The sequence below is a fragment of the Notothenia coriiceps genome, unplaced genomic scaffold (genome assembly GCF_000735185.1).
Source record: "Notothenia coriiceps isolate Sejong01 unplaced genomic scaffold, NC01 NC01_scaffold00004073, whole genome shotgun sequence".
Taxonomy (NCBI): domain Eukaryota; kingdom Metazoa; phylum Chordata; class Actinopteri; order Perciformes; family Nototheniidae; genus Notothenia; species Notothenia coriiceps.
In genome coordinates this window covers 89,264-112,336 of record NW_011336774.1, presented here as the reverse complement: position 1 = coordinate 112,336, position 23,073 = coordinate 89,264, and the positions used below count along the sequence as shown (strand labels likewise).

Here is a 23,073-nt window from a genome sequence, read left to right as displayed (position 1 = left end):
GACAAGGTTTCCCAAAAGAGGTACATTTTCATTATATTTGATCAACATGACAGAGTATCGGAATTGTTTCTACAGCGGGCAGATATAATGGTGTCAGGGCATCAAGAGCAGGTATCTGTCAATGATTAATTTGAATACTAATGTTGATACAATGAATTATCAACCAACATAAATATTACAGAATCCTTTTGAAGTTAAGTGTACCACCAGTTCATTATATCTTACATTACATTACTCTTTTGCGCCGTGGAATATATATTTTGTTATGATCTCACCTGTACAGTGTGACAGGAGGGTTGGCCTTTGCAGAGCAGTGGAACTTCACAAGGTGTCCCTCCATAACTGGCTGAGGTTCCACTGAGAGATTGACAAGTGGGAGATCTAAAAACAAAAAGAGAAAAAGACAAAATTTAGACACCAAGACAACAAGTCAACTACAGAAATGGAGGCTTCCTCAGACATCCTGGGGCGAACTGTATGCAAAAGACAAGCGCCATGTTGCTGACATTTTCAGAGGCTAAATAAGGCTCAGAAAGGAAATTAATTAGAAGATATTTTGCGGGACAAATTAGACACCTTATAAATAGTTTATTAAACATGCAACCTCCAAAGAAAGGAGACAAACTTTCTAACATGAAAATACATTCTCAGTTTGATTCAGGGGACCAACATTTTCCAAATGTTTTTCTCTTGTGACCCAAAACTGATTCAGCAACCTTTTATCTAGCTCTACCACACATACTGTACTGTTGTTAAATATGCTCCACTTAAAACCACAAGGAAAATGTCTTTCTATTTGGATTATCCTACAACACAATGTGGCAGCATTTAGAACAGTTGTGACAACTTATCACAGTCTGTGGCAGCATTTTCTCCGAATAACAGGCAATTACCTCCCAAATAATTTGATGCCCTATTTGTTATCTTTCCGCCTCCCACATAAATAGTCTAAGCCCAGCTGCTGAATAACACTGTAGTGTATTTAGCAGGTGTGGGAGAGAACATGCTATTTTTACTTTCTACTTTATATTCATTTGCGAATCAAAGGCAAACTTGACTTGATAATGAGTTTTACTAAATGGCCATTTGAACAAAGTGAATGGTCCATAGTGCAATTTAAACAATGAGCAACCTCTGTGATACAGTAAAAACAGTGCTTAGAATAACAAGCACACAGATTATTCAAATTTAATAAACAACTTAATTTATCCTAATTGACAAAGGTGGGATTCTTTTGAAGATACGTTTTTAATTTCCATATCAATCCAGTCCCATGTGAAACAAACAGCTTTTTACTCCACAGACTCAGAGGATGAATTTTAAGTAGCTGAAGCTTTCAAACCACGCTTGTCAAGGTTTCTGAAGTACATTTTGATATGCACTTCAAATGCAGCGAGGTCAAATTGATCAAACTGACCAATGATCAGTATGCTTTTTGATCTTCTTAACTCCCTGTAGTGTGTAGGTTTTTTTGTGCTGGTAAATGGTCTGCGAATACTAAAATCCCCCCTGCCCTGCTATTGGACTCCATTGTTTACTTCTGCAACATAATGACATCACTATGAAACACTCACGCTTCTATTGCTAGAGCTCCAACACATTGTAGTGAATAGGCTAAGGGGCGGGACATATTTTAGGTGTTGACCTATCACAACAGAGGTGGCCAGCTAACCAATCAGAGCAGCCTGGTCTCTGGTTTCAGACAGAGGGTGAAAAAGAGGTGCTGCAGCACAGGCAGTATGAGAAAAATAGTGGAGTATTTACTAATAAAAACAAATTGTTAAGGTTTAAAGAGTTTTTCGCACACTGTTGGTTTAATTGTTTATGTCGTGTCTACATACTGGAAGAATAGTCTCGATTAACTATGTGTTAGCTGTGAATTGTTTTTTTCCAATAATATTTTAATCTACCTCAAACCCACTGAAAACTACTGAAAAGAAAACTGTAACTGTTTATGAAATGCCACTTCAACAACAGCATTGCCGTTCAGTATCAGTGACACAGTGGAAAAGCATCATGGGCAGTTGATTAGTCACATAGGAAAAAAGCTGGTTCTGGGTTTTTTGAAGCTGGTGCAGCCATCTGTTTCAAAGGTGTACTAAGTCTTTCTGCTCCGTGTTCAATAATACTAATGTACTAACTAGGGAGTGTGTTTGGATTTGGATGAATAGCAATAGTGGGCATGGAGATCCACACAGAATTAAAGAAGCACACAAACAACGCTGTAATGAAGCCAAACAACATCATAGTTATGGAGTGTGAACGTGTGTGTGTATGTGTGTGTGTGGGCATGAAGTGTGGCAAAAATGTTTTTTACCCTGTGGCTGTGCAGATGCTCTGGGCTGGCTCAGCTGCCACAAAGCCCCAGAGAGGGAGGTGGTCCAGGTGACGTATACCTCCCTACTCACACACACCAAATTCCCCACCAGGAGACTTATTTCCCTCCTAGACAGTTGCCCCCCAACCCCCACTACCAACAACAACCCTACCACTTTCAAATCTGTGAGCTCCACCTGTGCCAGTTCTCCCCAGGCTAGTAAAGACAACAACAACATTGTAGATCCTGGAGAGTGAAGGCCACAGTGAACCAGCCAGTCTCTCTAGGTACTGAGCAGCCATCTGTGTGTGTATTTGCATGTGTAGGCCCATGTTTAAGGCGGGTATGTGTGCATATGAAAGGGCGTGTGGGTGTGATAATAAAAGAGAAAAACCTATCCATGCCTTGAGCCTAGAAGGTGTTTTCAGCATCGCAAGTGGTTAATTGCTTGGACAAAAATGTGGGCAAAGGGAAGCTCAGGGGCAAAATGACAGATGTGGTGTTGGTGGAGCTGGTAATAAAATCTAGTAAAAAGCTGGAGAGAACTGAGAGAAGCAGACATAAGAAAAGAGGGAGATCTGGAGGGCGTGCACGGCTAATAGACACAGGGTATGTGTAGAAGATCATTTGCATGCCTTCTCACAACATTTTTTCCTATATTGTACTTTTCAATCATGCCAGCCATTTTTCTCTGGTCCTCCCGCCAAGAGACTTCTAAGGACACAAATGCTCATTAGTGTCAATCTGGCTTTTAATTACTGTTCTTTTTCAAATGAGTAAGCCGTTTAAACGGACCTTCCCTAAAAAAAAAAACTCAGTCGAACTCAGCAAGGGGTAATGTCATGACGACTTTACATCTATTTCTAAGTTAGACGAGCACTTTGTTGGATAGTTGTATCTCCCACAAGTGAAGACTGCGATGGGGCACAAGCTGTCAAAAGTCTGCCAGCCAATGCCTTTGGTGTGAATCAGGGACTGTCGATTCTCTAACCTTTGACCCTTCAGATATGACATGCATCTACTTATTAAAGAAGTCCATTTGCCGCTTTGATGTATTAATGCATGAGCTGCTGAGCGGGAACATTGGACGCATCAAGGAACATCGCATCAATATGCAAGACATTCCTCTGTTTCATCAAGGGGGAGGGTTAGAGGGGAGGAGGGATGGAGGAATAGAGGGAAATGGGGATAGTAGGGCTGATCGCAGCTCCAGTGAAAACAACAGGATGAACGAGGGGGGGTTGGTGTTATAGTAGGCCGACAGCTTTTGATGGGTTGGTTCAAAGTGGAGACCAGATGGTGTTTTTGGAACTTCCAACTTCTCCGTGTTTCCTGGAGATAGTGCCAACACAAATTGTTTTTTTCCCTTTCTTAAAGCTCAATTTCCAATTTCTCCGGGTCACCGTAAGACAGATGTTCTCCAGTAGGACCAGCCTCAAACTGCAGGAATGTCGGATGCCTCTGAAAGATGTGGAAGCTGTTTGTAGGCCATCCGCATGTGGCTTGTAGCCTCAACAATACGGGCATGCTGTCATGTGACTGGCTGAGTGAAATACCTCAAAGGAGAACAGACAGACAGAGAACCTGAGGTCAAGCATATTGATCATGAGATATTCAGCCGTGGTACAGCAAATAATTTACTTGCTTTAATGAAGGCAGATGTTCTTCTATTTATACAGCAGCTTAGATGAGCAGCGTTATACTCCATGTAGCACATCTGTCCAAATATGTGCATAAGCATCATAATTTGTAACTAATCCTATCAAAAGGTAGTTTTCAAAGCTATTGGACAATTGTAAATATGATATCAGTATTGCAGCATAATAAGAGCTGAATGTAATCTACAGAAAAAAACAACTTTCTCATTGCCTTCTTATCCATATATGCTTTCCCCCTTAAATCTTAATAATATCTACAGAAAATAACTTCATTTAAGAGGCTACTCTGGCTCAGTAGGTAGATTTTCATCCTCAAATTGGAAGGCCATTAGCTTGATCTCCAATGTTGAGTCTTTTATGGAAGATACTTATCCTAAATTCCTGATGGCATGGCAAGCTATGTATGTGTTTGCATGTTAGTCTCCCTGAGCAGGTGGCACCTTGTATGGCAGCCTCTGCCTGTGTATGAATGTCTGTGAATGGGTATGAAAGCTGACTTGTATATGTAAAAGCCCTTTGAGGGGTTTCAAAGACTGGAAAAGCGGTATATAAATGCGGTCTTTACCATTTTCATCTCACTTTCCAATTCTGTAATCTCCCTTCAGATGAGTTGCCATTATCTGCTTGATTAAGCCGCGAGAGCATGTAACTGCTACCAAAAAACAAATCCTCCCCAATTGCACATCTGCATGTTCTTTATTAATTAGTCTCGACAAATGGCATTCATTTTCCCTCCACATGGTTCAGCTTGTTTGCAATGCAAACACATAGAGAGTCTTGGCTTTGCTCGTCCCCAGCGCATTAATTTCCCAGTATGCGTTTGAAAGTGTGTTTCAATGTGGGGCAAAGCTTCGCAGATATGCAGCAGGACTAGAACATATTTGAGGAATATTTTAAGTTGAGACATGAGTGGGATGAAACAGTGCCATCAGAATCATATTTCACTGCAGTAGTTTTATGCCAGGGGCTAGCATAGTTTAGTGATTAAAGACCAAAGGGCATCATTCAAGTGAAGCCATGCTGCTGGAGAAAAACAGCATCAGGGGGTAGCCTCCCCTCTGCTATCAAATAATTACAGTCCACTAATGGACTGGTATGGACAACTGAAGTCAGCAGTCTATCCACAGCTCTGAATCACCTAGGTTGGCTTTAAATCCCTCTCATTCTGGCAACATCACCTGTACATACTGTATTTAGATGCTAATTTGTCTAACCCTTGGTCAGATAACTGTGTACGAACTTTCCTGGGAACGAAAATGCTGAGGTGGATGTTAATCATAAGCATTAAAGTGAGGATAAAAGAAAATAGCGTTGTGAAATGCATTGGATTTTAGGCTGGTTTAAGCTGTAGAGCAATGTGCTGGGTTGTGTTTAGATTACTCTCATTTGGATGGCTATAAGGATTGAGCAGAGGGAATAAAGGGCACCTAGACTTAGAGGTGAGCGGAATACCAAATGTTGAGAAGGGCAGACTGACTGAGAAGTTTTAATTACTTTTGTTGCCATTAATATTATCGCACGTAACACGGTCAATTAGAAAACTCTGGGCCTGAAAATAAATGAGTCTATTAGGTCTAAATATTGGGACCCACACAAAAAATACATGCCATAGGAAACTGCAGCATTCATTCACAGTATTATTCTAATTATACACAGCAATATTGGGACATGCGCTTATCTGCTGCCTTTTTGAGAGTAAGATCAGTATTAATTAAATCTCAATCTTCAAATGGAGCTAGCACACATGATGTCAGATACATATTTGAAAGGCATTAACCCTGCAGTGAATAGCTGTCAACTCATAATTTGAAATGAAGGTTAAAAGCATCTGACTCACAAATGCTGCCATTTCAAGTATGTATGCTTTCAATTTGAACTTAGATAATTGGACCTTAAAATACTGAGGTCTTATACTTTCCTATTTGGAGTAAAACCTATACCCAAAGATCAAAGGGTCTTTCATGCCGGCAAACTATATTGCAATTTATGAGATCTTGGAAGGACAGAAGTGGTTGTGGTGTAGGCTCTCTCGCCTGAGTTTGCCCTCACAAGATTTTTACTTAATAATAATAATAATAATAACAGTTATTTGTACAGCACTTTCCATTCATCAGGTGCAGCTCAGAGTGCTTTACCAAAGCACATATCACAATTTAAAACGCAAAAAAAATACGATGTGAGTCACAGGGTGTTTCTCAATGTCGAGGAAGGCTGCTCCAGAGCCACTATTTCAAAGATACTACGTCATCGAGTCCCGCCGAAGGACTGTTCCAATGTCCAGGATGCTTGGAATTCTACCGAGGCCAGCGTCCTTCGTTGCGGGAAATTTCGAGGCTGCACATGTGTATCCTACGCAGTCTTAAAATCCCCACAATGCTTTGCGCACGGACTAATTTCCAAATCTTTGGCGGAAATCGCGCTCCATTTAAGGCGGGGCCTCGCATATGACGCACACCCGCACACCTGTTAGCCTGTTCCACCATTCTTCGTTTTCCGAGGCTAGGAAGGATTCTTGCCTCGCTTCTGAAGGACCTGACTCGGAGGGACATGTCCTACCAAGGAAGCGTCCTCGACATTGAGAAACACCCGAAGCAGGTACAAGGTATGATAATGACAAATAAAACACAATGAATGGATAGTGATCGCTCTCGGTAAACAAAAGAAGAAAGACAAGCCTCGACTAACAAACATGGACCGTTTATCAGAGACTCATTAATCCCCCCTGTATTTGTAACAGTGAGTCGGGGGCCGTTTCTCAATCTTGAGGATGCTGGCTTGGTAGTCGCGTACTTCCATGTCACTTCCTTCAGAAACGAAGCAAGTATACTTCCAAGCCACGGCTTCGGAAAACGAAGAAGAATGGAACAGGCTAACAAGTGTGCCACTCTCTCTAACGGTTTCAACATAAACTTTACCGAAAATAAATACCTCACGATGTCTATCTAATTATGAACTTGCTTTACTTTCACGGAACACATTTTTGGTGATAACAAATGTAACAACGTAACATATTTACCAACACATGTTCTACGCCACTATATACTTACATTTAAATGTGTGCTGCGTCGGTTCAGCCATTCTCCGCAAGGGTTTTTGAAATTGGTCCGTGCGCAAAGCATTGTGGGGATTTTAAGGACGCAAAGTCTACCCATGTGCAGCCTCGAAATTTCCCCCAAACCAAGGACGCGGCCTCTGTGGAATTTCAAGTATGCTGGACATTGGAACGGTCCTGCTGCGCCACTTGATGACGGAGCATCCTTGAAATATTGGCTTGGAAGCCAGTATCCTCAAGATTGAGAAACGGCCAGGTGTACATTGTGGAATCACTTGCAAAACTCCTGTGAACAGCATGTAAAGGTGTACAAAAATAATTACATGTTTGCACTAAACATAGCACCTAATTATGTTATTTGTGGAAAACTTAATTATAAAATTCTGTCAACATTGTTACGTTTTTTGCGTTATTTGTATTTCATTTAATTCAATACTTTCCCAAAACAACTTAGATGCCCTTTTTTTTATTCACTACCAGTCATCCATACATCACTACATTTAGTCTCTAGTTCCTGCAAATCGTAAATACATTTGATAGCCTTTTATATTTGGATGGTAATCATTCTCTTTTAGTATATCTATGTGTGAAGAAGGAAGATACACCGAAGAAGCCAGTACATCTCAAAATATGTCACTACTTTCCAAAATTGCATCCCTTCAAGGCTATTTTGTGGTCATGATAGAGATTAAGGCCATTATTATGTGAACATGAATGAATAATAGTGTATACCGCCACAGGGAGATTTGGCAATGTACGAATATTGTGACGGCTTCTTGCTGTAGAACAGAGGGAACACCCGGCACCATTGTAAAGATGCATGGTCAAGGGGTTACGTTCATTTGACACGCTGACATGGAGCGCCTGAAGGAACTATTGTCTTGAAAGGTCGGGTGATGGCCTTCTCTGAGAGAAAATGAGTTTTATAGTGGGAAGAAGAAATTATGTTTTTTTTTGCTTACGCTGCTCTGAGGAGGTACAAGTTCCTCTTTGTTGGGCCTTTTTTCAATTGCATGACAACAGTTGGTGAAATACATTCTGTTGACATCTACTATGGCTGTGCAGGGTCAAGTCTTTTGTGCTTTTGTAACATAATCGAGCTGTTTTTCTAAATTGGAAAATTAACTGGAAGGACTAATATGAGCATTAGCAACTACATAATTATCCTTACATCAATCTTTGGAGCTGGGTTGTTTTTGGGGCAATGTAGAAGATTTGGGAAAGCATTAGTGTGTGTTTGACTTGTACATGTGCCCAGTCATTTCTCAATATCTGACTGCGTCCCAATTCAGGTTCTAGATCCGCCAAAAGTCTGCATTTCCAAACTAAATATGTCATAGCAGGCGTACGGAGCCTGGTACAACATTCTTCCTCAAATGATTCCAACGAACCTACACTTCTACATTTGGAGGAAATTTCCTGGAGATACACTTTAAAACTATTGAATAATGTAGAACGACTGATCTACTTCATTTAAAGCATTTCAATTCTCAACTTGGTTTGGATATCGTTTTGTGTGTGCTTCCTTCTCTGTATGACGAGAGCAGCTTCCCATCAATATTTACCACTCGAATGGACCAACAGAAAGCAGTCTCATTGGCCAGACCCATGCTCTGTTTGGTCTTTAAACTTAAGGAGGTCAACTTTCATCTGCTACTGTCCCCCCCTGCCAGTCTCCCATCATTTATTCATCCAGCACCTGTTTTTATTGTTAAAGAAAGACTGCTTCTCATGAGAGGTCTTCTTTGAAATGCTTGATGCATTCATATTTAAGTAGTTTCCAGATTTCTCACAATATTTTTCTCACAATATTTTCATAGAACAAAAGTGTAATTCAGTTTTAAAATTACAGTTGAATAATCAATGGCTCAGTAAACCTTTACAAGACACATCTGGAAGACATATATCTACAGTGGACATGTATTTAGTCGGCGTATCTCTGCAGAACACTTTATCATTTGGTGTTTCGCGGAAAGTGCACACGGTGTACTGTACACCTGCACCAGAGCTCACATTTTTGGTTTGGTTTCAGATGCTCTTGTTAAGGCAAGAACCTTTGTAATAGAATAAGACAGCATTGAAATGAGCCAAATTGATGGCTAATACGAGTGCATCAAAGTTCAATCACAACAGGTTCCATTTCAGGAGAAGCTTAATTTGAAAGTGGTTCTTAGTGCAAACTCCGTAGGCTCTGCTGAACTGTGCTGAACACTTTACCTGTCAAGACTAAGGACGATGCTGGGGGAGTGAGAAGGAGGGAGGGCAACAAGAGGCTAAGCCTTCCGGGAGACAATTTGAATCTCGACAATTAGTCTCTGCTGTCGCTCAGTTTGATCTCACACTGTGAAAAATGTTGTCGGGAGCTCTAATTGTGTAAAGAGCACATTTTTGAATGCTAATTAGAAATCCGCTGCCATCATTTTTCAGGGTTCAATCAAACATTTAGAAGCGGGGATGACGCTATGATGGCGGGTATTTATCACAGGCACATCATTACACATGGTGAGAAATCATTTTTCATGTGGGCAGACTTCCCTCCCTGACTGCATGACAAAAAAGGACGAGGACAAACTGCAAGGGCTGCAAACACTAACAACTGTTAATCATTTGCACTCCCATGCCTGAGTCGGCCTGATCGCAGCAGGCGCTCTCTCGCCATGCTTGCCTCTCGCGGTGCACATAATGAAAAGAATGGAGCAGTCACTCATATTGCCTCTCTAAAAAGTATTTTCTGCTTTATTAGTCATACTTAACGGTGTTGAAGGGGCCGTGAGTGATGCAAACATCCCTTTGTTCAAAGCCCCTCTTTTACAGTGAACGGTTCTTGATCGAAAAAAGATTCCCTGACAATTGAGGCTGAATGTGTTTTACACGCTGGGCTTACTTTGCCTATTTTAGAGGGGAATTGTGCGTGCTCTCATCAAAAAGATTGATGGCGCGAGCAAGGAAATAAAAGAGGTGGAGACAGTGTGCGTAGCGCAACAGCAGGCAGGTAGTCGGACCAAAACAGACAATCCCATTCACTTTTAGATGGACAGCTCCTTTGATATTTTATCACAGCCAACAAAAAAAAGCGATGCATCATCAATCCATCTTCCACCTACATGGCTTGAAAGCAAAATGGAATCCAATTATAAATACCCATCAGAGCCTAAAATGAATCCTATATGTTTACAGAGTGTTAGTCACGTATGCCTGTCAGACAGTTTCACGCCTATACTTGTAAGAAATTCCACAAATACTGAGTAATGTGTGTCATACGCAGACTTTTACCCCCAATCTCTATTGATTGATTTCTAGGGACTTCATGAGTGAAGGGAGATACATTGAACGGTATGAAGAGAGAGGGAGAAGAGGTTTGCTTACGCTGGATGTCAATTGTGACGCTGGTCTCCTTGCCGTTGGGGACTGCCTTGTTGGAGGCTTTGCAGGTGATCTGCTGACCCGTCTCGATGTTGGAAGGCGAGAGGTAGAGCGTGCTCACGGTGCTTTCTCTCCTGCCGTCCCGCAGCAAGGTCTGCAAAGAGGAGGGCAAAGTTAGTTAAAGTTGAAGAAGAAGTACATGTTTTAGGCCTCTAGATCTATACCAAATGGTTGTTTGGTCTAATGGATTAAAGTGCAAAAAACTTAGATTTTCTCATATAAAATAATCTTAAATTGTTTTGATTATGTGCAGTAGGCTTCAAATACAGTGAACTCCGAAATTAGAGTCAAACACTATTGAATAATATGTTCAATAGCTCAGTCTCACAACAGTGTAAATGATATTCAAAGAGCAAACAGAGATGGAATAAACAGTTCACCAGATAAGCTTTGATGGAGAAGGTGTAAACCTGGGGAAAAACCCCTGAACAAAACAGCAGAACAATCATGAATACACACATCTCGTCCCTTGGGGGACCACAGGCAAACCCTCAAAACACTGTAGCCCGTAGTTTTACTGCAAAGCTGATTGATACGGAAAAAAAAGTACAAATATGTTTTTTGAGCCTCTTTGTGTGTCTGGAGAGCTGCGCTCTAGTGCACGGCTTGTCATACTCCACAAAGGAAATCAATCTTCTTTTCAGCGTTCATCCTCTGAGCCCTACATTGTGGAAGCCATCTGGAATCGGTTGGTAGCGCTCAGTAGCTCGCGCTCTCCCCAAAACGCTCTGGGGAGGGCTCTGGGAGTCTATGTTAACCAGTGCAGGGCAGAACAAAGTCACTGACTAGAACAAATTGCGTGGGCAACAGGGCACAGTGTGGTCAACCACAAGATGCATTTCCCTGCCATCTATTTAAAGAGGCTCACTGTGGCTTAGTGTTTTTTTGTAAAAACACAAGGCCCTGCCACAGTAAAGTACAGCCATGTTCCTGATGAACTGTTGAGTGAAGAAAGCTCACATTGGACTTGTTGCCTTAAAGATGTAATAATACATCAAGAAGATGATTACATCTCAGCATCTATGCAACATTTTAGTCTGAAACTCGATTCTTTACCTTATCTACAAAGGTTATAAGTTCTAGAAAGGCACAAAAGGCAGGATGACATGTCATGACTACATAAGATACATTACTGTATTATAAAGCGTAATCGCAAAGTGCAAGAGAGCATAATGCTATATGTCAACCGCCATTTTCACTACCCGTTAATCATTGGCTGAGTCTAACTCTAGTTTGTTGTCATTGCACAAATCAGTGGTAATTATCTTTTCATTTCTATGCAATGCTTTTTAAAAAAAAAAACCTGTAATCTAAGAACGTCTCCCTCTCCTAAACACACCATAATCTCACTAATATAATTACTATGTCATTGAACTTCTAATTAAGCTGTCAGGTTTTTTCCATATGAACCTTTTATATAACTTTAAGTATCCTAAAGCTACCTCTTAAGTATCAGAAGAAAGTCTCAGCCTTGTTATGCATATTAATAAGTATTTTATAAGGATAGGGATATTATAGATGCCATTCATGTTCCTGTGGAGCCCATTTGTATGTGAAGAACCATGTGATGAATTTCACATTTGTGCGTGAGTAGCTTCTAAAGCAGAGCGCATTAGCTGTCAGATGTGGGATATGTCAATGTAATATCCTTTCTGACACAATCAGGATTGTTTCCCTCGTCGCCTTGGACCTGTCTGAAGTTATTAATCTTAAAAAGGGGGTTAGCCGGTTGCTGCATTGAATTCAACACCATGACTACATTACAATTTGATACATTTTCATATCCCTGCCTGGAGAATATACTAGGCTGGAAGGGGTTGGCATGAGTAACAAGATGGAGATGGAAAGGGTTGCTTTTTTGCCACGTAAATTTAAATCTTTATCAGGTGATTTCTGAACGCTAAAGGGCAAATGAGACCGAGAAACACAGAGCAATAAGCCAAACTATTGCTTGTCAAGTTGATTTATGCAAACATTAGCAGCAACAGGGACATCCCACTGGGGCTCTCTTTTCGACACACTTTTAAATTCAGGTCTAAATTTGCTAGCTTTGAGTCTTGGTTATGGCACTGCCTCTTAACATCATCATTCTGACACGTGTTTTATTTTGAGATGGATTGCCAGTTAGCAAACTACAACAACAACAACAATAGCTAACTAGCTTAATGGTGCAACCTCCAAGCTTACTGTTAAATAAGCAAGAAGGTGACCTGTCATTAGAAGACCAGACAGTGGCTTCAAAAAGCCTATCAATCTGGATAATACTAATTAATATAACCGGCTGAGCCCAATGGATTATCTACTAAACAAAACTTGATGTGCTGCCAGCAGTGCTAATTCACTCTTAGCCCTAAACCGCTACTTTGTTTACTCTCATGCTCTATTCTACTTAGTGATCTATTTTAACAGTGCTGGTAATTCATGAATGAAAGGTTAAAATCACTATCATGTAAGCAAGTGGATTTAATGAAAACATTGGATTTTATTTAGACTTTATAGGTATTTTGATAATTATATGTGCTTATTTTAACGGTATTTTGATAATTATATGTGCTAATTTTAACAGTATTTTGATAATTATATGTGCTTATTTTACCAAAACAGCTTATTTCATTTTGGGAATAGCCTAACAGCCAAACTCATCTATAGAAAAATCTATAGATAATCAGAAACGTGAGTCATTAAACGTCTTCAGTGTTTTACTGATAAACACATTATGTTTGGGGCAGCAACCACTAATGTTGTTTTTATAGCTGAAAAGTCAATCAATAAGCAACCATTAATAAGACTAATGGTAAACAGTAAAACAAACGTTGCTTGATACTATGGAAACAAATCAAATACACAAATAATTACAAATGAAATACAAATAAATACTAATTTACTATAGATAGTTAGGTTTATAAGATATTATCAGATTAGGCCATCTTTAATAAAATACTAAATGTGGCTGTAAGGTCATATTAACAGTCCAATAAATGATTGAAAGGAAAATAAAAGTCCTACCGAATGCGTTTGATATATGCAGAGATCCCTCAGGGACGTTGCTGAATTCACAAAGTAAGCAAAAGCTAATAATTTATACATCATTAATATTCTGCTTACCCATTCAACACGCCTTTGATTTGATACCAAATGCATCTCTGGGTTTCAATCAGCCATTTGACATTTTGGACCACACAAGGGCTATTTGACTAAATATTCAACCATTTCTTTTGACGGTGTTTGCAGAAATGAAAATATGCCTTTTTTAATGTGGTCATTGAGGTAAAAATGGTTTCTTTTTTGAACTCACTACTCACCTTAAATAGATAATTACAAAGTTTTTAAAATCAATGAATTAGAGTCATTTATATTTTGGATCACACTTTTAATTGAATCTATATGAATAAGGTTAATTAGCTTTCCAAAAACATAGAAGATCTTCTTACATCAGCACAATGAGTTCTCACACTGTAATGTTGAAGGTAAGAGCCCATTGACTTAATATTCTCCTCTAGTGCTTGGGAAACTTTACCTGTCTCATAATGAATAACAGTTAACAGGTTTAATGCCCACTCAGATTTTAATAGGTTACTTTATTTGTAAGTATTCTTCCACCTTATTACTCAATGGGTCTGACAATTAAAATGCAATAAAGTGCTCCAATTACACAAAAAAGCTCATGGAGGATAGGAGAAGAATAATGACAATGGGAAGCAGACAAAACAGCTGCTTTAAATAGTTGTAGGTTAGAGAGTTCGATCATAGAAATTAAGTGGAAATAGAATACAAAAATTCTGTTGAAAATATTACACACAAACAGTGGCTGCTTCATGTAAATCTAGGTAATTTTACCTGCTTTCAAACAGCAACATGATTTCACTTTAAAGCAGAGACAGTGAAAACAAAAAGAAGCTATATTCTTGCCAGGAAGAAAAGCTAAGAACATCCGTAACCATGTTTTAAACCTCCTAACACTGAGATAACACCCCAGTCTCCTGCTCACCTCTCAGCTTGCCACCAGAGCATTCAGAAAAAAAGGGGAGGGGAATGCATCAGGTTTTTCAGATGATGTGCTGCACCATTCCTGTGTAAATAATATCATAGAGCTCCTCTGCACACTTTCAAACCACAGCCCAGACCTGGAGGCAGTTCTTTGCTTTTTGCCACTATACAGTAGCTCCACTGGAGCAGATGGGACATGAGAGAACATTATTCATTCATTTCCTCTACCCACATTTTCCCCGCTACTTTTTATATTTGAACCATTCACCTAAGAGCTTCTGCCACTTAATTATTTTGGAGTCCTCTTCATAATATACCGTACAAAAGTTTAGTTAAGCTACCCTCGCTAACGACACACATGAATTATTCAGTTACTCTTATATGGTCAAAACCAACTCACAATTATGTTAAGCGATAGTTTTAATCATATACTTTCTCCATAACCACTGGTCCAGTAAATGGCTTTCTAAGAGGTTATAGAGATGAGCTTTTGGAGGCCTTAGTGGGAAATTATCTTTGGGTCAGAACTATCATTAGACATGACACCATCAGGAAAGCCATTTCTGTGAGTCGTCCACCACATCTGCTCACATTAGTCCTCTTGATCTGCGGGATATGAAAAGACCATTAGAGCAGATGATTATGCTTACAAAATGTCCCCCAACTGCTCAGGACCCAAAAAAGACTCATCTTCTTTTAATCGAACCCATTGCTTGTTAATGGTAGGCAATAGAGACAAGAGAGAAAAGGGACACACTTGGGCTCAGAGCAGATATGTGAGCATCCATCAGCCACCAGCACAGCATGTCCTCATATCTGCATTCGCTCTGAGAGGAAGTGAAGGCAGGAAACGCATCCCCCGCCCACTATTAGCAAGCGCCACCTCAAGCAATCACTTTATTCAAATCGGCCTGGTGCCGTACCCCAGTCCAATCAATGGCATTTATCTGCTCTTTGAAAAAAATCCGATAATGGGATGAGGCAGCACAGGGAGCGAGGGAAGGCGGGGGAGGTGTTAGTGCTCTAAAGTGCCTGGTCTCTTTATGTGGTTTGTTTAAATGAAAATAGAACATGACAGTGTTGATTGCACGATTAGCCTAAAGGGTGAGTGTCAGTCAAAAGTCTATGAGGTCAGGTGATCATGCCAGCAGGCTGGTGAGCATAGTATCGTGCGCTTAGGCATCAGACGTGGGAACACGGTCTGTCAGTGAGAATCATACTGCGCCGCAAGAAAGGTTCAGGCAGATTCCAGCACGGAAAGTGACATAGTATATTTCGTAACAGGTTGAGAAGATGAAGAGAGACAAATGCCACTGAAGGAGATCAAAACACAGAGAAAAGTCAGTGATAGTTCCCCGATCTCGCCATCTGCTTGTCTGAGGTGATTTGAATACTGGGAAAAAAGGGCCAGCAATCTTTTAAGGAATCAAAACGCAACCTGGATTTTCAAGGTATTTCACTTCAAAAAACATTCTGGATGCTGAGGTAAACGCCCACCAAAGACTCAGACTCTCACTCTGAAACATCTCATGGGTGTTTAGAAGTTCTGCAGTTATTTTTGGGAAAGCAAGACATGCAAAGATGTAAAGAAACAGGTGTTGTCATTCCCTATCTCTGATTAGCTTTTAGAAAAACAGTCCAGAGAATGAAAGTAAATCCACCATGCAACCCTCTTCCTTAATTCCACCCACACCCTTTGTCCCCGGACGGCTTTCAATGACACACCTCCATGCTTACCTTGGAGTTCATGGCCCCATTAAGGACCTGTCCGTTGCGGATCCAGGCGATGGAGGCTGCCGGCTTGGCGTTGTCGGCATGGCAGGTCAGATTGAGGGGATCTCCAGCTCTTAAGCTCACCACCGGCCCTCCACTGATGACCGGGTCCTCTGGGGGAACTGTTAATACAAAGAAAGAGAGGGCATTAGCCACATGATAACCATATGATAATGATTGGTTTGCATATGATTTAGAAACCAATAAGGATTGTGTAATTCATATTGAATCTGGACTATAAGTAAGTATCTGGAATTGTAATTGAGTTATAATTCAATATGTGTTCTCTTCTTGAGAACATAATGATGGCAAACTGGCATGTAATTACTTGTGGCTTTTTCATGCAATTATAAACATTGCGTTTCCATGTAATTGTGCTACTAGAAGTTTGATCCACATAAAACAAAAAGATTTAACAAATGGCACTGTCAAGATTTGACTGCATGTCTTCATCAATCTCCTCACACAGTCAATTCCCATATAATGAGAGTACTTATGATGCTAACTAGAAACCCGATTTTGGTTTGTTGTATACAAATGACTTTTCTTAAGGAAATAAAAAAACATGGTGACACATTCTGTGAAGGTAATGACTTCACAGTAAGAAACAGATTTAGCCTGTGCTTAATCGTAAACCAGCATTGGTGCTATATAACAGCTTTACACAAGTCACAGCAGGACTGTCTAAATACCAATCAGCTCTCCCATTAGTCAAATAAGAAGACATTTTGCCACAATACACACAGGAATGCCTGAATTAAATGTGACTCAGTCTATGTATAACCCCCCTCAGATGCACAGATGTACATTTACTGGCCAATTTCTCCCCTTCTCAGCTTTGACAACAGAGAGAAGAAAGGACCACAACAGTGCAATATGAGCCTCTCAATGATACTGATCAAAGTCCTCTCCCTGTCTTACCCATGAGCTGATCTGGATGTTTGTTTCTTCTTCTATTTCTATAACTGAAACTGCAGTGAATTATTGATTGACCTGAGTGCTCATTACAATGCAGATCTGGGGCAAGATGAAATCAAAGGCTGCAGGCAGCTGCCATATTCCCCTTGCACAAAGCATCATGATTGGAAAGAAGGTTATTATGGGTTGGATCCATGCTGTCAAGCAGCACTGAGATGAACGAGAACAGAGAGAAATGTAATTGGGAAACAGTTTTATACATTTAAAGACAATAAGTATAAAAGAGCAATCTTATGGCAGACATGAAAGAAAGCGTAGAGCCGGATACAATTGTGTATTCTACATTGGTCCATCTTCATTTACATATTGTTATCACTTGACATAACTCATTGTCAATTTATATTTGCCGTGAATTTGTTTAAGAAAAGATTAAGCACCTCAAGTTTTATATCAGACACAGAAAACTGAATTCCCTTTAAGGACATTATCATATAGTTATAGTTATATAGTTCAACTTTAAGACCATTGCCCATACAGTATGATCAAAATAATGTGTGATGTCACGCAGAACAAATGGAAGCACATTAAGATTGGTCTCCTTTAGAAACATTGCACACCAGCTTTTAGTCACAGACAAGCTGATTTTAGTATTTTAGTGCGTTGGTGATTAGTGCACTGGAGTGGCATTTTGGTCTTTCGCACTTATGACTAATCATTTTGCCTTACAAAAATTGTACATAAAAATACAAGGAAAATATGTGCTTGTCCAATTTATCAGACTCAACCAACAGTGCCACATATTTGCAATGAGTAAGGACTGGATCAGACATCTGTGGGCACAATGACGTCTGGAATCTGACTAGAACAGACTAATAACTCTGACCTGGACCAGTGGCTCTGCAATATTAAAGAACATTCCCACTGAAGACACTATGGTACAAAAGTGTTTGAAATGCAGTGTTAATTCTGGCAGGCTCCCTTTCATCTGGTGGTCATTATTATGCGTAGGGCTGGGAGAGGTAGAGGAATCTCAGGTCAGCACTATCCCATCAGACAACAGAGTGCTGATGTAGGCAATGAGAAAGACTCTTTGTGAGAATGTGGTCACCTTCTGGTCCTCTATCAGCAATTGGAAACAAGGTCAAGGAGAACATATTAGTTTATTCCTATGCTCAGTTTAGAGACTACCGCATGGTATGCAAATGAGACAGGGGGCATGTAAAAAGCAATGTGAGTCGGGAATCTCAAACAGCTCTCACATTTGTCAATAAAGGGAATGAACCAAATGGGAAGCTCAATGAAAGCACTGAGACAGTTGATTGCAGAGATCCAGCGTTATTGGTTTGCTGTCAGTGCTTGCACACAAGACTGAAACATTAATTAAATGCCACGCACATAAGGCGGCCACAAAATATTTTTTTTGTATGGAGAGAGGGAGATTAGAAAGGACTGATAGGACAATGACTTGACGTGATCGTATTGCTTACAAGGCTCAGAACTCTCAGAGAACGAGAAAGCTGAGGCCTCTGTCATCTTTTAATTAAAGGGATATATTCCTCTTCCTCCTACACACATATTAGTACATAGGTGTCTGTGAACAGGCGTGACAGGGTCAGAAGTTGACACCTCTAATGAGCGTGGATGAAAGGTTGCATCGTTGCACACTGTTTGCAGTAAGTCACCATCTGACCTTTAGAGTCTCAGTTGTCTACTATTATTCACCGATATGTTTCTCTACTGAGAGATGTCAGAGCAAGACGAGTTTATGATAGTGTGCATAGTGGAGCTTCATGGCAGGGAGGTCAAAGGCGGACCAAACAGAGCACTGCTACATGTCCAGGTCATGTCCCTATGGAAGGCCACCTGCCAGCAACACGCTGAGATTGAATGGTGAACAGACAGGAAATATAATGGACATGCCTTGCTACCTCCATCCTGCAAACATACCTTTGTATCTCGCTGTCCACTATTGTGTCTTACTGTATGTGCAGGGTGACAATGTGGATACAGTTTGTGACAGCCTTGACTGAAATCGTTTTTTTGGTGAAAGTAGCACAAGGCTCTCAGCGTGTGCTCCATTGGCATCTTTTTGAAATAACAACCATTAAAGAGCACTGAAAAAACGGTCACAAGAAAGCAAATTGGTTGCACATTAAAGGTGGGGTAAGTTTGAGAAACCGGCTCGAGATACACTTTTTGTTATATTCCATGGAATGCTCTTAACATCCCGATAGCAATGAATATCTTAAGTGCTTTGACAAAAAATCCATAAAAAAACGTCATCTGTGGAAGCCGTAGCGCTGTAAAAAGCACGACCAATCATCTGAGCCGGCCCGGCTAAAATAACTGGATGGCCTACCTGCCTGTCAGCCTTCCATCTGTGCACAAACTGATCTCGTGCCCTCATTGGTCATGTGCGCGTTCGTGTGTGTTGGAGGAGGGGCTCTGTAAGGAAGTGGCAGATTTTTCCCGGCTGTGTATTTTCAAATTCTAGCGCACTCGAGCTGGTTTCTCCAAAATTACCTACCCCACCTTTAATAGAACAATATTTGAGTAAAATAGGAAACCTTTATCCTCTGGGTATTGGCAGGTGAATGCCTTTATGCCTGCTGAGGGAATAGAAGGATTTGACCGATAACCCAACATTTATTCAATAGGAATGAATAGGGAAAACTCAGTTAAATTGATATTTTAGTCTTTATCTGAGATCTCCCACTGATCCTGCCTTATGACTGCCAGGTCTGACAGTTAATACAGAGGCCAAGCCTTGAACTTGAATCAGCCATCATCATTACTGGGCTGTTTGCAAACTCGGCAGTCCCTAATGGTTCTAAATTAGCTCTTTACTGCAGCCATTCGATGGACTTGGCATAAGTAGTGTGGTCACTGGTACAGATTGATCGCTCCTCTTTAATTACAGGCTGACTCACTGCAAACCCTGTTCCTCTTTCTTCTTGGGGATAATAATGTAATCTCTTTCAACACTTTCACAAATTTGCATTCTCCTGCACGGGCAAAGACACCGTCGGCATGCAAACGCACACACACAGACATTTTTCAGTTATTACAGGTTTGATACAAATCAAAGATAACTGATAACAGCCACAAATGAGTTTTTTCTTGCGTGTCTGTATTATTCAAAGATGTTAGATGTGTGGTTTTACTAAAGACTTAAAAAGGCCTTATGCCAGTTCATTACTTTAATCCTTGATAGAGTTTGTTGGGTTTGACCCACAACTTCGGTAGGTTTAAAGCTCCAAGCATTCATTTCTTTGTTTGAGGGAGAAATCCAATTGGTCTGTTAACCTCATCCCTTTGAGGGGTAATTCAACAATTTAGTTTAAAGGCTACTTACATTTTATGGAGGGCCGTCATCTCCACCAAGATAAAACTTTGTTTATGTATTTGTAGAAATCTACGAATGCTAACCCTATCTGATTTTAAACCCCACCTGGGTCACCTTAGACAAAAAGAGTAGAAAATACACAGTGATGTCAGAAAGCCTCATTGCAGTGAGATCATTTACTTTTACTGCATAATCAAACATATCCATAAATGGGACCAAGGCACATTGATGTGTAATTAACTCAACAGTGCAAGGCCGTAAGTCTGTCACCTCCAAGAGGGAGCTGTGTAAACCCTGGGGGTCATAAAGCTGCCTCTTGTGCCTTAATATATATGAATTCCCCAAACACTGAACATAAAACTTGAACTTATGTAAGGGGACGGTGACATAATGCGCTGGAGTTGGCTGAAAAATCCACTTCAGTCTGGTAAAAAAATGTGTTACTGATGGTGGACCTGCTGGGTTTTCAATGCCAAACCAATATTTGGGAAACTTCTAGAAAGCATCAGATGAAATCCTACCTGCATCCTGGCTTTCCAGGAGCACGAGCAAGGGGAGAAAAAAGCAATTTGGAGGTGAATGAATGAGATAGGGCTCCTCACAAGGAGGCAGGATGGTGTAAGGAAGGGGAAGCTTGCAATGTGTAGCTGCTGTATAGCGCTGTGCTTCAGCAGACGTGTCCTGAACAACAATGAGCTTCCTGACTTGCCTGTCTATTCCGGAAGAATGCCTGCACGGGCCGCCTGTCACCCCCATTGCGACAGCTTGCAGAGTTTGTGATAGATAGATCAGGGGGGGAAAAAAGACAAAAAGGAGAGTAGACGAATACCCAGCACAGGTGGATACAAGAGACACGCGTGGCTCACTGGCCCAAATCACCGGCCCTCTTCAAGTGCTGTCAGTGTACATCTGTTTGAAAGCCAGACGATACCTGAGCCATGTGTCGCACACACATGTACACATGAAGAACGATGAGTGTGAGTGAATACATGAAAGAAAGGTGAGAGAAATTCGTAACATAAACTGGATCACAGATGGCAATCACAAACAGAGTGACAGACTGTACAAAACGTATACAAAAAATATGTGAGTACTGATTTGTATGTGTATCCTACCACATAGGGAAGTAGTGGGAAAAATGGCTAATCGAATTGAATGGAATGATTTAAATGCTGGGGTATACACAGACCCATTTTGAGTGTAGTAAAACACTTTCATCAATGTTATGGTAGTGTTGGTGTCATGATCTACGGAATGACCGGTGCCAAATAAAGTGGAGCGATGGAAGGATGAAGATAAGATGAGAAGTGGGGAGATGCCAGAGCTGTCAGGAACATGTAGAGCCTGCTCCTTCACATCGCAGCCATGTGCAGCCCGAGAAGCTGCTCTCCCCAGATTGGGAGGGTGCTGACATCACCGCTCACCACCCGGCTGCGTTACAGTATATCGCTATATACCTATGTGTGTGTGTGTGTGAGACTGTGAAGGTGGGAGGCAGCGAAATTGGGATTCGGGTTCCAAAAATAACGCTTATTGCAAGGTTCTGCCAATTATTAGCCCCTGTGGTTCTACATTTTCCCCGGATGCCAATCATTTCTTCGTGAACAATTACAGTTAGCTGAAGAAAATACTATTTACAATGTAGTGTGAGTTCAGATCTGCTCAGCACCTGTACACAGTTGGTAGCGTTGTTTTGCAGAGCACAGATGTATCAGCGTCATTTCTCCTCCTTCTGTTGAAATACCGAGGATTAAATAAATATCCTACATACAGTCTGTCTGCCATAATAACGCACCTGCTCACAACCACTCTGATATCATAGATGTACTTATCTCTCCATCTTCTCTTTCAGACAAAATGGCAGAAAAGGCAGCGCAATTTAAGCGTAAGTCATATTTTCTTCCAAAATGACTGCCGTTTAAGACACCTTATCTCTCACTATGCTTCCGCTGAGATGCTTGGCTAGACCTAAATTCACTTTTGAAAGAGACAAATTGGTTACTTACACGGGAGGCTTTAAAGCTTCTTTCTTGAGTGTGTCTGAAATTGTACACATGCGCTACACACACAACGCCAACAGCACCACTCAGTAAGAGGGATATGGTAGGACTTCTAAATTATGACATAAAGAAAACCCCAAATGACTGTATGTGAATGATACGACACACAACCCTAACCCTAACCTAGCCCCCCGCAGGGAAACACCCTGAAACAAGCCCTTTAATAAAGTCTTTTTAAACATCATCCGAGGCGTGTCCATGTCTCACCTGCACCACCTCTCTAGACCTCGGCCTGGGTTTTTAACACTTTTAGGGGACACGTGGTTGACTTTATTTTAAGATATTTCCCCTCTCCGTGTGCCTACTAACCCGTGTGTACTTTATCTTACATTCTACATATTTGTTTTATATTTTACATATTGTAACATTTAGTTTGATGTGATTTTTATTACCAGCACTTATTTGTAAAAGCACTTATTCTACTAAGCACTTTTATCTATGTATTTATCATTTGTTCAGACTCATTTGACCTGCATGCCGATTTTAAACAAAGTCAACCTCGGTACTTTTAGACAGATGTTTTTAACCCACATACCAGG

General features: G+C 40.7%; 1 protein-coding gene across 1 annotated transcript in view; it reads right to left on the bottom strand.

The window, feature by feature from the left end:
* kirrel3b (kirre like nephrin family adhesion molecule 3b) overlaps positions 1-23,073 on the bottom strand; it is a 56,514-nt gene that overhangs the window by 23,051 nt on the left and 10,390 nt on the right. The window contains exons 3-5 of the mRNA XM_010767164.1: positions 16,175-16,332; positions 10,394-10,544; positions 276-381 (exon numbers count right to left, since the gene is read on the bottom strand). Of these exons, the coding sequence (XP_010765466.1) occupies positions 276-381; positions 10,394-10,544; positions 16,175-16,332 (415 nt within the window). The remainder of the gene's footprint in view (positions 1-275; positions 382-10,393; positions 10,545-16,174; positions 16,333-23,073) is intronic.